The sequence below is a fragment of the Myxocyprinus asiaticus genome, chromosome 19, assembly GCF_019703515.2.
Source record: "Myxocyprinus asiaticus isolate MX2 ecotype Aquarium Trade chromosome 19, UBuf_Myxa_2, whole genome shotgun sequence".
Lineage (NCBI taxonomy): Eukaryota > Metazoa > Chordata > Actinopteri > Cypriniformes > Catostomidae > Myxocyprinus > Myxocyprinus asiaticus.
Genome location: NC_059362.1, coordinates 15,519,386 through 15,534,900, shown reverse-complemented (window position 1 = coordinate 15,534,900; position 15,515 = coordinate 15,519,386). Strand labels below are relative to the sequence as shown.

Genomic DNA, 15,515 nt, shown 5'->3' with positions numbered 1-15,515 from the left:
CATGGGGCTTTTGGCCGGGTGCTGGCTGAAAACAGAGCTGGAGCGAGCCGGCTGTGAAACTTTACTCTGTTTCGGCATAAAATGTCTCATAGCCTGTGATTGTTGCTGAGTCATGACATAACACTCAGCAAACTTATCCGCAGAGCCACTGAAAAGGCTGGCTGGAGACACTGGTGCATCCAACAGAGCAGCTTTTTCTTTGTCACGTATGTCTGTGAGGTTCAGCCAGATGTGATGATCCAGAACTACCAGGTTGCCCATTGACTTGCCAATGTCCTGCGCAGTGACTTTCGTGACGCGCAGTGTTAAATCCGTACCGGTGCGGAGCTCTTTAAATGTCTCTGGATCGTAGCCTTGCTCGTCCAATTGCTTGAGGAGCTTGGCTTGAAAGACCTAGAGCACCGCCATCGCGTGGGGTGCTGAACAAGCTGCTGAGTATGCTGAATAGGGTGCGTGCCAGGATTTTGATTGTTTGTTATGAACTTCAGGGAAGAACGGGGCAGATCTTCGTGATGCAGTTGCTTGACGGCATCCGGACTGCAGGAACCATTCATCAAGGCGAGATTGTGTAGGTTCCTCTGGAGGGGACCACTCAATATCGAGCTCTTCGACCGCCCTTGAAAGGACACGAAGCATCTCCTTATCAGTGGTGCATACACACTTCTCGCCCTCGCTAAGGGGAGGGGCGGTAGCATCATCCACTGACCACTCGCCTGATGCAGCGAGAGACATCATCATCATACCCAGCATCAGAACAGGCGAACGAGACGAGGCTGTGCCGTCACACACATAATGTATTGGCATAGACGTGTTGCATGGAAATTGAGAGGCTCGCGGGGCATGTGCTGGCACGAGATCCTCCTCAAATTCATCCTGCTTGACCTCGCGGCCCCGCCGTGCATCCTTGTGTGACCCCTATAACAGAAGAGGTGAGTGGGAGGGCGCGAGAGGCTGAATCTCATGCTCTCTCTGGTCTGACAGCGAGATGTGTCTCTCACACAAGGAACACTTACGGAATGGCAACTTTAAAAGATAGGAACACAATAGCGGCCCATTCACCACCGAAGCGGCAAGCGGCAAGGCAGAGTGATGTTCGCCAGAGCACTGCAGGGGACCGGAGAGTCTTCTCGTTGCCGTGAAGATTCCGCTCATTGACTCGTGTAGTCGATGACGAAGCAGTAGATGGCTTCTAGACGAGAGATGAATCGCTGTCTTAAAGGAAGAAAATTCTGAGGAATGGTGTTTGTGCACCTGCTTTTATAATGGACAGCTTCGCACCTAAAAGGGCAAATATTAGAATATTGGCATTATTGCAGAGAGGTTTCAACTAGGTCGTGTGGAAGGACAACTCCCCATATGCATTAGCACGCAATGTCAAGAGTCGTAAGGGAACTATTTATTTTAAGTGATACTGCATCCAAGCCGCTAGGTGTCAGTGTAAGTCCAAGATGACACAAAGACAAAAGGTACTGAGTGCACCTTTAATAAACAAAATACAATTTAAAGTTTTATTAATTTAATTTAGTTAAACATTACACAATTCAATCTGATGAATTTTTTTTTACAAATTTCAAATACATAAATCTTAAAAATAGGCTAATATTTTAAAGGATGGTCGAGTCAAATTAATCAATATTATGCCACAAATGCTGTCGATTGAGCTAAACTTGTATTGAACCCAGAATTTTCCTTTAATTTTGAATGATTCCAAAATGATATCCTGCATAAAATTGAGTTTTTTTCCCCTTGTTTATAACCTTTCGTATAGCATTCAGTTTTTAGCTTAATCACTGTAATTCTTTATTCATGATTGTGTTTATTGTGCTGAAATTTTAACAAAGCATAACAATGCCGCTCAGACACTATCTTGCAAAAATAAACAGTGCATTTAATATCTATCTTATGTTTTTTACTTTACACCATGCAAATTACAAATGTTTTATTAATAAGAAACACCAGTAATTTTTAAGCAACTAAAACCACACTGTAAAACTGAACTTTAATGTTTACGTATAACATGAAATAAGACATTTAAGGCCAAAAGAATGTCAATAGATAATTAGAGGCTCTTCTCAGTCACTATTCAGGCAACAGGTTTTGAATTTTAGAGGAAACTACTTAAATAATTATTGCTCTGATCAGATATGATCTAAAGAAAATATAATTAAAAAAAAAGACAGGTAGTGATGAAGACAAGCAAATACACTTTTGTGTTTTAAAATGACCAACAGTATGTCCACTTGGAATTCCAACACAACAAATGTGTTCATAATTACATGATGGTGAATTAAAACCACACAATAATTATACAACTATAACATAATTGCATACAAAATTACACGTTAAAATTGTTATTTTATAATCAAATTAAGTGTTCTTTAGGATCACTGTGTGGGCACTGGTAATGGTACATAAGCCCTGAGCCATTCCAGGAGCGATGAAGGGTCTCCTGTGAGTGTGTACAGATTGCCCCTGCCGTAATACAGAGCAGAGAACAGGGCTGCAACAGACAGTGAGAAAATGAGTAAAGGAGAGGAGTGGTGTGACTCCTGCCCTGGTACATTGCGTGTTTTCAGGGGCTGGGAGACTCGCTCCCACTGTGTCAGGATGGCCTGGCGTGCACCTTCCCATCGGCCTGGTCCACACAACCGAAACTGGTACGGGGTGCAGGGTCCAAACATCACTTTTAAACCCACTCTAGGGTCTGTCAGGAGCAATTTCAGCATAGAAGGACGAACCCCCACTTCTTTAGCCAACTCATCCATGTAAGGGATGTAGTCCACCTGGATGGTGTGCCTCTGGCTGGCAACATACCTGCATGACAGTATGATTTAAGGTCACCAACATACACTAAAAACACAAAATGATAATTGTAAAATGGTGAAATGTAAAATTTCTTTAGCCTCTTCAAGCCTGCAATTTTTCACACTCAAATTAAAAGCTCACGATTTACACATACTGTGGACTAATTGCCAAAAATTTATTTTTGAGGGAACTAACCCTTTAACTGTAATACTGTACTCTATCTCATAGTTAATGTTGTTTTATAAAGTCATTAAAGGTGTTAACTATATAGAACCTTTGAGCCATTGCCTTGTCCTTTGCGTTAATGTCCTTCAGCTTTGCACTCATTGAAGGCAGCTTGCACAGTCCTGAGTGAACATATTGCAGTGTATTACATACAACGACACTGCACAATAAACTTACAAGTCATACTAATGTTTTATTTCAAAATAAAATGGAAAAGATTAATTTAGTAAAACATGGTCATAAGCTACATATGGAAAGGTTTCTTTAAAGGAGTCATACAGTACATTAAAAAAATATATATTTTCCTTGTTCTTTGGAAATAAGAGTTTGATGTAAACATACTCTAACTTTCAAACTTTTAACTACCTCCCCACTACAACTCTTTTTGGCCCAAGTAACCTTGACCAATATTATAAGTAGACCTCAGGGTGAAAATTGGTAAGAAAAGCTTTCAGTGCCAGATTTCTGAATTAGCAAACTACTTTAGTACTTTTTATTAAACTTTATAAACTCATAATCTACAGAAAGTGGTCAGAAAAAAACCCTGTAGTTCTCTGTGTAGGAGGTCAGCACTGTGTTTGATACCTTTAAAAACACGTGTAGCCCAGCGAGCTTGCATCTCAGAGATAGGCATAATGGCTCCCAAAGGCTGGATCAGACCAATCACAGCTAAAGTTGGGCGCTCCAGTCCTGGAGGATATATATACTTGTACAGGGATACTTTGTTCTTTGAGACAGGAATTACATGTGAAAACAGGAAGGGGAATGAGAAAGTGTAGCCTGTGGCAAACACCACCAGATCAATGTCATCCTCAACGGTGCCATCCTCAAACACAACACTTGAGCCACGGAACTCTCGCACGTTCGGCTTGACCAAAACAGTACCGGAGAGGATGCGGTTTGGTAAATCATCATTGACCATGGGATGTTGGCTGAAAATTCTAGCAGAAAAAAAAAAAAAGCACACTCTAGTACTGTACAATACACACATTCTGTCTTATTCTGTTCAGGTGAGGATGACCATACTACCAGTACCATATACCACTGATTTTGTTCTAGTGTTCACTGTACCTGTGGGCAGGCTGCAGCCCATAGAGCTTGTGGTTAAACCTTTTATTGAGTAATTTCTCTCCGATGCTGTTGAGAAATCCAACAGGCAACAATCCATGAGCCCACATATGTGTTCTGTTATTAAACATCATATCTGAAGGAAAACCATTGGGTCCTACACGATTTAGTATCCAGGATCCCTTTCGAGTGCTAAGATAAACCTGGAATTAAAGTAAGGGAATGAGATATCAGGCAATGTGGATGATTGCTGTATTACGAAGAAGAATATTTGGAAGTAGAAGTATAATTATTTCGACATTATAATTATTTGTACCCTAGTAATGGCCTATCACCTGTTTGGTCATTCTGCTCAGCTCCACAGCAATATCTCCTCCAGAGTTCCCAATACCAATCACAACTACCCTCTTCCCTCTCCATTCTTCAGGGGTTTTGTAGTCACGGCTGTGGAAGAATTTCCCCTTAAATGTGTCTATTCCTAAGGCAAGGAAATGAACAAGTAGTCACTATAATATGGAAAAAAACTAAAATCAGTGTTTAAAGCTGAAGTGTGTTATTTTTTCTGTGTTAAAATTCTTTCTATTATCCCACCTTAATGTGTAGAGACAACAGTACGTAAGCCATTTGTAGATTCATTTTCTCTAAAACTGTAAACACTGTGTCTCTGTGGCACTATAAAAAAATCCCTCTGTTTGTTCTGAATGAAACATCCATACCGACACTATAACATTCACTCACCAATGGCGTGAGTTGAGGGCAGGACTATCAACAGCAGAGGAGGGATGTATTTAAAAAGCTGCTTGAAAACCAACGTCTATTTTTTTTTGGCACAGAAATTTTTTCTCTTCAGCTTAAAAGGGATAGTTTACCCAAAAATGAAAATTCTCTCATCATTTACTCAACCTCATGCCATCCCAGATGTGTATGGCTTTCTTTCTTCTGCAGAACACAAACGAAGATAAGAAAATCTCAGCTCTGTAGGTCTATACATTGCAGAACTTTGAAGCGCCAAAAATCACATAAAGGCAGCATAAAAGTAATCCATAAGACTCATATATGTCTTTTGAAGCAATGCAATCACTTTGTGTGAGAAACAGATCAATATTTCAATCCTTTTTTACTATAAATCTCCACTTTCACTTTCAGAATTTAAAAGAATGTCAGTAAAAATGGGGATTTATAGTAAAAAAGACTTAAATATTCATCTGTTTCTCACAGACACATACCATATCACTTCTGAAGATATAGATTTAACCACTGGAGCCTTTTGGATTACTTTTATGCTGCCTTTATGTGATTTTTGGAGCGTGAAAGGTCTGGTCACCATTCACTTGCATTGTATGGACCTACAGAGCTGAAATATTCTTCTAAGCATCTTCGTTTGTGTTCAGCAGAAGAAATAAAGTCATACACATCTGGCATGGCATGAGAGTGAGTAAATGATGAGAGAATTTAAATTTTTGGGTGAACTATCCATTTAAGTTTGAATAGAAAATTAAGTATATATAGAATACACAATAAGCCTGAGGGAAAAACTATTCCTGTGCCTGATGGTTCTGGTGCTCTGAGCTCTGTAGCATCGGCCAGAAGCAACAGTTCAAAAAGGTAGTGGGCAGGGTGAGTGGGGTCCAGAGTGAATTTTCCAGCCTTTTTCCTCAATCTGGAAGTGTATAGTTCTTGAAGGGTGGGCAGGGGACAACCAATAATCCGCTCAGCAGTCCGAGTCTTCTGATATTTCATAGCTGCACCAAACCAGACAATTACTGAAGTGCAGAGGATAGACTCAAAGACTGCTGAGTAGAACTGGATTAGCAGCGCCTGTGGCAGGTTGAACTTCCTCAACTGGCAAAGGAAGTACAACCTCTGCTGAGCCTTTTTCACAATGGAGTCAATGTGGGTCTCCCAGTCCAGGTCCTGTGAGATGGAAGTGCCCAGGAACCTGAATGACTCCACAGCTGCCACAGTGCTGTTTAGAATGGTGAGGGGGGTGAATGTTGGGGTGTTCCTCCTAAAGTCCACTATCATCTCCACTGTTTTGAGCGTGTTCAGCTCCAGGTTGTTTTGATAGACTCGTCGTCATCCTGGATGAAGCCGATGACATTAGTGTCATCTGCAAACTTCAGGAGCTTGACAGAGGGTCCTTGGTGGTGCAGTCATTTGTATACAGGGAGAAGAGTAGTGGGGAAAACACACCTCCCTGGGGGGCACCTGTGCTGATTGTACATGTGCTGGAAGTGATTTACCCCTTTCTCACTAGCTGCCGCCTGTCCGTCAGAAAGCTGGTAATCCACTGACAGATAGACGTGGGAACAGAGAGTTGGTGTAGTTTAGTCTGGAGAATAGCTGGGATGATGATGTTGAAAGCCGAAATGAAGTCCACAAAAAGGATCCTTGCATATGTCCCATCTGTCCTGATGTTGCAGGATATGATGCAATCCCATGTTGACTTCATCATCCACAGACCTGTTTGCTCGATAAGCAAATTGAAGGGAATCTAGAAAGGGTCCAGTGATGTCCTTCAGGTGGGCCAACACCAGTCTCTCAAATGATTTCATGACCACAGACGTCAGGGCGATGGGTCTGTAGTCATTAAGTCCTGTGATTTTTGGTTTCTTTGGGACAGGAATAATGATTGAGCATTTGAAGCAGCATGGGACTTCACACTGCTCCAGTGATCTATTGAAGATCAGTGTGAAGATGGGGGCCAGCTGGTTAGCACAGGCTTTTAGACAAACGGGTAAAACACCGTATGGGCCCTGTGCTTTCCTTGTTTTTTGTTTTCGGAAGACACGGCACACCTCTTCTTCACAGATCTTAAGTGCAGGTTGAGTAGCAGGAGGGGGGAGGAGGGGGGGGGGTTGCAGGAGGTGTTGATGTTTGTGTGAAGTGAAGGTCAGAGTGGGTGTGAGGTGAAAAATTGGTCCTTTCAAATCTACAGTAGAGCACATTCAATTCGTCAGCCAGTTGTTGTTTCCCTACAGTGTTGGGGGCAGGAGTCCTGTAGTTAGTAAGTTTTTTCAGGCCGCTCCACACTGATGCAGGGTCGTTAGCTGAAAACTTGTTATTCAGCTTATCAGAATAGATTTCTTTAGCCAATCTGATTTCCTTATTCAGTGTGTTCCCGGCCTGATTGTACAAGACTTTATCCCCACCTCTGTAAGCATCCTCTTTGGCCTGACAAAGCTGCCTGGTTTACCATGGTTTGTTGTTGTTGTGTTAAACAAGTCCTAGTAGGAATGCACATATTCTCACAGAAACTGATATATAATGTTACAGTATCTGTGAGCTCATCCAGATTGGTGTCTGCAGCCTCAAAAACACTCCAATCAGTGCAGTCAAAGCAGGCTTCTAGTCCCAGCTCTGCTTCATTGGTCCATCTCTTTACAGTCCTTACTACAGGTTTAACAGATTTTAGTTTCTGTCTGTAGGTTGGAAGAAGATGAACCAGACAATGATCAGAGAGGGTTCAAAATCTGCTCTTGGGACAGAGCGATATGCATCCTTTATTGTAGTGTAGCAATGATCCAGTATATTTCTGTCTCTGGTTGGGCATATAATGTGCTGTTTGTATTTGGGCAGTTCATATATGAGGTTTGCTTTGTTAAAATCCCCAAGAATAATAATAACTGAGTCCAGGTATTGTTGTTCCATGTCTGTGATTTAATCAGCCAGCTGTTGCAGCACTGTTCACGCACGCGTGTGGCGGGATACACTCACCAGATTAAACAAAGAAAACTCCCGTGGCGAGCAGAAAGGCTTACAGTTAATAAAGAGCGCTTACAAATTAGGACAGCACATCTTCTTTAAAGTTGTTACATCTGTACACCAACTTTCACTGATGTAAATGTATGTTCCACCGCCTCTCGTTTTCCCCATTAAATCCACGATGCGATCCGCTCTGAACAGCTGAAAGCCCGGCAGATGTTATGTTAAATTATCAGTTATCGATGTCATTTTCAGTGTCAGAAATGACCTTTTCCATAAAGTGCAATAATTATTACCCCCCCTAGAATTATTATTTTTTTTTACATTTATGAGGGCATTTTTTTCCAAACATATATAAATTATACTGTCATTCTTTTATTCAGATACTTTAGTCAGGGGCGGATTTAGAGATTTGGGGGCACAAGGCAAAGTACAGGAATGAGGCCCTCTTCAGTGGCAGACGTTTTCCTAGATTTTCCCTTAAAGATGCTGTAAGCAATTTTTTTTTTTATGGAATTGTATGGAGAAAATATTCTTACTCCCTGAAAGATATTACTGAAATAAGTTTCCTGAGATACTTACCAGTCTCTGTGACAGCACTAGACTGTGCAAACATCAAACAAAATTGTGTCCGTGGCTGTGGACATTATATGAAAACCGCAATCTGGCAGCCTTTTTTCTTCTCAATTTTCCTCTTTCTTTAATGCACTTTTCCTTCAACTATTCAACTATTTACAAGGTATTAAACAAAAATTAGACATTGGCTGTTTCCAGCAGGGTTTGATCAACATCATGGTCACCATAGACCCTTTTCACACTCCTGTTTTTTTTTTTGGAACGTTGAAGTAAAAGATTGCAGCAAATTTTCAACAGCAAAAGAAAAAATCCACTATTACATTTCTACAATTTTCATAAGAGGAAAAAAATAGAGAGCGGTGGATTTTGAAGAAAGAAGATACCAAATTTACTGTCAATCCCTCAGCAACTGAATTAGAAATCTAATCGCAAAAACTTTTTTTAGATTCCTCCATTTTTCTCCTTTTCTAACCCTAACCTTTTTTCCCCTCCAAAAATTCAAACCGAACTAGTAATAGTGTATACAGTGAAATCTCACAAAAACTGTCCAAGCGATGTATCTGAATTTCACCTGTTTACAAACTTGCGTACTCATATAAAACCTTGGAATATTCCATTACAGCCTGTTCTGAATGGGAAGGGGAGTTGCTTGCATTGACGGTCCTGAAAAAAACAGCGATATTAATCATATTGTGTTATAAAAGCGATATTTAACATTTCAGCAGATGTTATTTAGCATTAATAATAATTTTTAAAAAATAATTATACAATTTGTATTTTTAGGGGGCCCTTGGCTTCTGGGTGCCCTAGGCATTTGCCTACTTTGCCTAGTACTAAGTCTGCCACTGACTTTAGTTTAATCAATTCATAAACATAAGTTCTCAGTCTGAGTAATTACACTGAGAGTATATTTCCTCCTACCCATAAAATTAAATCAACAACAAATCACATTTTATGTTATTAAGAACTATATCAGATGTTATTAATAAAAAAATAAAAATAATATAAAAAAAAAAAACAGAAACTCTGGCCCGACAATGTTTGCCCCCACATTTTGAATTTCAGGGGCATTTTTGCCCAGAGCCCCTCTTAATTTCTGACCCTGGTCATTGTAAAAAGTGAAAGCCCTCACTTACATGGGATTATTGAGATAAAGCGATTAAGAGCACATTAGTTATTATTGTACAGTATAAATGTATTTGTGGTGATGGGGACGTGGTCATGTGTCTGTCTGCAGGAGAGAGGTAAGGCTCGTCACCTGGGTTGTCATTATCTCTAACTGCTGTTTCTTGCTGTAGTGATGGCGGAGGGAGACATAAAAGGGTGCACGAGCCATCAGAGTGACAGAGAGAGACTGCACCTGTGTTTGCTTGATAGAAGCCTTTACTCGTTTGTGTGTGTGACTACTTGGCCACTGAGTGCCTTTGTGTTTATGTTTTATGAACGATGCTGAAGAGTAATAAACTTTCTCACGTTGACCGTTCGCTGCCTCCTGACTCCTTCATTACCCAGACAATGAACCTTTTACAGTATTGTATACTGTTAACAATATGTAATTAGGGGCCTGGGTGTGCTGAGTGAGGTCTCCTAAGCAACAAAATTGGCCCAGTTGCTGGGGGGGTAGAGTCACAGGGGATAACCTCCTCGTGGTCACGATTAGTTGTTCTTGCTCTCAGTGGGGCACATGGTAAGTTCTGCATAGATCGCGGAGGGTAGCATGAGCCTCCACATGCGGAGTCTCCGCGGTATCATGCACAAGGAGCCACGTGATAAAATAAATGGATTGGCGGTCTCAGAAGCTTGTCCTCCGCCACCCAGATTGATGTGAAAAACTGCGCCACCACGAGGACCTACTAAGTAGTGGGAATTGGGCATTCCAAATTGGGAGAAAAGGGGATAAAAAAAAAAATAAAAAAATAAGTAATTAGTAAAAAGAAACATTGACTTGATGAATCATTTATTGCAAAAGTTAATCATTGTACACAATTTTTTCTGTTCAAGGGCTAATGACACTTGTACATCTAAAAAAAATACCTCTCTAAGTTTACTATGAGTGTCCTAGATTGGCTTTTATTGACATGCACTTTGGTTGCAGTTTGCACACTGCAGACTGTGTGCTTTGCCGTTATTCTGTAGTGTACCTGGAAAGTCCTTTAGAGGCAGGTGAGGGTGAGTGTGGTGACCTGTGCAGACCATCACAGCGTCAAACACCTGCTTCTCTCTTCTACCATCTTTTGACTCTGTTTCCACATCCCACTGTCCAGAGTGAGGAAAGTCTGGCCTTTGCGTGACATTAAGGACTTTTGTCTAAGAAACACAAAGAAAATGAACATGTAAACCTGTAAAACCCCTAAAACCAAGCCAAATCTGAGGTATATTCACAACCAAACAGTTTTATGGTGTCATCACAACCGTTCAGGCCTGACCTGGAAACGGATGTACTGCGTGAGCTGAAAGTGCTCAGCATACATGCGGAAGTAGTCCATGATGAGGGAGTTGTGCATGTAGTTTGGGAAGTGGGCTGGGATGGGGAAATCACTGTAGCACATCATCTCCTTTGAGGTGTTGATGATTAAAGAGTGGTAAATGCTGGCACGGTCTGGATCTGGATTTTCCTAAAATGGAGAGACAGGAAACAAGCAGGATAATTTAGGCAAAAGAGTTTGGTTTCTTGGAGACTCTTGCTTACTCAAGGTATGTCTTGATTCTGGGGTGCCTCAAGGTTCAGTGCTAGGCCCCCTCCTCTTCTCTATACACACACTCAATAGCCCAATCATAAAGGCACAAGGCTTCTCCTATCACTGGCAAACAGGGATTAGAAACAGTTTAACCCTTAAATGCATGGATGTTTCGGCAAACATTATAACAAACTCAGGTCTTTAGAGACCCGGCACGTATGTCACAAATGGATCTCCACAATGCCCAGATAGTGTAAAATGTCAATAAGAAAACAGAATATATTCTGATATATTTTGATGTTTTATTTTTCATACATCAAACAGATGATGCAACAAATTTAGAACAGGATTCATTACTTCCACATTGAAATTTCATGAGATGCAATTGGCTGTCAAACACATATTAAGCTTTTAATTGTGTTTTCTCAGGCACTTATTGAGACAACTTACCTAATTTCAGTAGTACACCAAAATGACAATAGCCAAATCATACTGTTCATGTGTTAAACTTGCTATAGTTGAGGAGTCGCTGGCGCCATGCGAGGTTCGGACGTGTGAATGTCGAGCTCTGTGCACTTTGCTAGTTTTAATACTTTTTGTGTCATAAACCGGTGAGATTCGATACACCCTGATTCTTAACTGTTCTAGGAAGACAATATGCCAAAGAATTCAAAATCCTCAGCTCTAGAGACATTAAAAGACACTTACGTGCTCAAGCTGAAGCCCCCGAGCAGCAGGCTGCAAGCCCAGGAGCCGATTTGGCCGGTGAAGTGAAGGAAATTCGGCGAGAATTGATGAACGTGCCTACAGGCAAGGCTCCGGGGCCAGACGGCTTTGCCACTGAATTTTTTAGATCTTATGCTACAGAACTGGCTCCACTTTTGTTAGAAATTTACACGGAATCATTAAAGAATGGAAAGCTTCCGCCAACCATGACACAAGCCCGGATCAGTCTGATTCTTAAAAAGGACAAAGATCCAAGCTAGTGTAAGAGTTACCGTCCAATTTCCCTGATCCAGCTAGACGTAAAAATATTGTCAAAAATTCTGGCTAACCGCTTAAGTTATGACATCTCCTATACATATAGATCAGGTGGGGTTTATTCGGGGCCACAGCTCTTCTGATAACATTAGGCGTTTCATCAATATCATGTGGACAGTGGAGAATGATCAGACTCGCTGCCATCTCACTTGACGCCGAAAAGGTGTTTGATATGGTAGAATGGGATTATCTTTTTATTTGGGAATACTTTTATTGGATGGATTAAGCTACTTTATAGACACCCGGTAGCGGCGGTACAAACAAATGGATTAATTTCAGATTATTTTTCTCTGGATAGGGGCACCCGGCAGGGTTGCCCTCTTTCCCCATTATTGTTCTGTCTTGCCCTGGAGCGATTAGCAGCTGCAATAAGAAAGAGAAGAAGGTTTTTTCAGGGGTGGTGGTGGTAGGTATGGCACATAAGCTTTTGCTTTACGCAGATGATATTTCATTATTCATCTCCAACCCCACTAGATCTATGCCTTGCTTCCACAGAATTATAAATTATTAAATTCTCAGGATACAGAGTCAATTGGTCTAAAGCCGAAGCTTCGGCTCTGACAGCGTACTGCCCAGCGACGGCTTTTTAGCCGGGCGTCTTCCAGTGGCCCAAACAGGGCATTAAGTACTTGGGCATTTTATTCCAAGCAAATTCATGTGATTTAGTTAGAGTTCATTTTGACCCCTTAGTTAAAAGGTTTGCGAGCGATGTGGGCAGGTGGGCTTCATTACATTTATCTATGATTGGGAAGGTTAATGTTATTAAAATGAATTGTATTCCAAAATTCAACTACCTGTTACAATCTCTCCCTGTAGATGTCCCCCTCTCTTATGTCAAGCAATTTGATAGCATAGTGAAGTCCTTCATTTTGAATGGTAACCGTCCCATATTACATTTCAATAAGTTACATAGGCCGACTGACAAAGATGGCTAGGCCTACCCAAGATTTTGTTTTATTATTATGCATTTGGTTTCAGACATTTGGCTCATTGGTAGCTTCTACCTGAGAGAGCCCCTCCCTGGTTTTGTATTGAACAGGAAGTTCTTGCCCCTATTTCGCCATTGCAAAGCCTTTCTATCAATCTAATCAGAGAAGTTAAATTAAACCCCGTTATCTCACATTTGTACTTGGTATGGACAAAATTCAGACATTTATTTAAATGTTGCCTCGAGCATATGGATGTAATTATGTAATAATAAGTCCCCTTTCTGCTGGTCAGATTGGATTGTGAGGGAGGTTAATACACTCGGTGACCTAAATGAGAGTGGAGTTTTGGGATCTTTTGAAAATTTGGTTCAACATTTTGGGATTCCCAGATCTCAGTTCTTTAGGTATTTAAAGCTGCGCCACCTGCTCTGTATTGTTTTTGGGAGTGGTTTACGCCCCCCTAAAGTGGCAGATACTCTGGGAGAGGTGATTACTGCTTTTGGAAAAGGTCATGAGGAATCAGTGTATTACTCCCAGGGTTGGGGAGTAACGAAATACAAGTATTGGGAATACGTATTTAAAATACAAAATATAAGTTACTGTATTCCACTACAGTTACAATTTAAATCATTGGTAATTAGAATACAGTTACATTCAAAAAGTATTTTGATTACTGAAGAGATTACTTTGCATTTTATTGTCATTTGTTTCATTTAATATTTAGTCCTTTCAAATGGAAAACATTTATACATATAAATGATGCGATCCAAAGTGCATTTGAACAGCAGTGAAACACTTTCTTATGATGTGATTCATACGAGCAGACAGAGAATAAAGTTTGAAGTAAGCCATTTTACATGCACATGTTTTTTACCATGTTTTTTATCAAGAAAATTCACATTGGATCATAATTTCTTTTTTTCTAGTAAGACCTTTGATATTAGGGCAAAAATCGTATTCTTGATCATAATGTTTGTATTTTTTTCCTGTAAAAATATCTAAAAATCCTTAAAACAAGATCAATTTGATTGATCTTGTTTTAGAAACAACACTGCATAAGATATTTAGGTTTTTCAGAGAATGTATTTTTAACATGTGTATTTTGTCTTACTGTACTGGCAGAGTTTTTAAAATCAAAACAAGTGAAAAAATCTACCAGTGCTGAAGAAGTAATCCAAAGTATTTAGAATACATTACTGACCTTGAGTAATCTAACGAAATGCGTTACAAATTACATTTTACAGCATGTATTCTGTAATCTGTAGTGGAAAACATTTCAAAAGTACCCCTCCTGATTACTCCCTGCTAATTCAGAGTCCGGGGATGGAGCTTTAACTTCTATCAAGAGAATTAAACTTGGTATTGGAGGAGGGAGTGTGGGCTAGGGTTCTAAAAAATGTCAAGTCTGAATCTAGAGATGCAAGGGTGCACCTTATGCAATTCAAGATTTTAAATCAATTCTATTGGACCCCTTCTAGATTGTATAGGCTTGGTCTTAAAGACACACCGACCTGCTGGCGATGCCAGTCAGAAGATGGAGACACAACCCATGTTTTTTGGTGGTGTTAAGACCCAAGCATTTTGGTTGAAGGTTCAGAGTTTTATGTGTGACGCATTGGGCACTCAAATTTCATTTTGCCTCAGACTCTGTATTTTGGGCAATGGGGCGGTCATCAATATGGGGGATAAACACATAAAAAATTGGGTTCTGACCAGTGTTATGATAGGCAGACAGCGTTTATTTAGCATTTTGGGGGGACTGTCGGGGAGGGGCTGTGGAGAGAGAGGTATAGTTTTGGATGTGTATGATTATTATATTTCTTATTTATTTATTTTTCAGAATCAGAATCAGAATGAGCTTTATTGCCAAGTATGCTTACACATACAAGGAATTTGTCTTGGTAAATATAGATAAATACTGAAAAGAAAAAAGTATATATAGAATACACAATAGACAATATATATATATATATATATATATATATATATATATATATATATACATACACACACACACACACACACACATACATACACACATACATACACACATACACACACATACATACACACATACACACACACACATACATATACATACTTATACACAAAAATGAATATATATATTTATATATATATATATATATATATATATATATATATATATATATATATATATATATATATATATATATATATATATATATATATACACATACATACATACATACACACACATATACACATACGTAGTGCAAATCTAAATACAAATCGGTTATGTACAGTGCAAGGGAATGTAATGGCAGAAGAGGTAGGATGTGTTGGATAATATAAAAAGACTAAGCTGTGTATTGCACATTAATTATTGCTCAAAGGGGCAGTTTTAACTGTTCATGAGATGGATAGCCTGGGGGAAAAAACTGTTCCTGTGCCTAACGGTTCTGGTGCTCAGAGCTCTGAAGCGTCGGCCAGAAGGCAACAGTTCAAA

General features: G+C 40.0%; 1 protein-coding gene across 1 annotated transcript in view; it reads right to left on the bottom strand.

Annotated features, from left to right (window-relative positions):
• Positions 1-1,494: 1,494 nt before the first annotated feature.
• Positions 1,495-15,515, bottom strand: part of LOC127410384 (flavin-containing monooxygenase 5-like) — a 34,066-nt gene continuing 20,045 nt past the window's right edge. The window contains exons 3-9 of the mRNA XM_051645623.1: positions 10,806-10,994; positions 10,521-10,686; positions 4,434-4,576; positions 4,102-4,301; positions 3,616-3,971; positions 3,080-3,152; positions 1,495-2,814 (exon numbers count right to left, since the gene is read on the bottom strand). Coding sequence (XP_051501583.1) covers positions 2,385-2,814; positions 3,080-3,152; positions 3,616-3,971; positions 4,102-4,301; positions 4,434-4,576; positions 10,521-10,686; positions 10,806-10,994 — 1,557 coding nt within the window. The 3' untranslated portion in view covers positions 1,495-2,384. The remainder of the gene's footprint in view (positions 2,815-3,079; positions 3,153-3,615; positions 3,972-4,101; positions 4,302-4,433; positions 4,577-10,520; positions 10,687-10,805; positions 10,995-15,515) is intronic.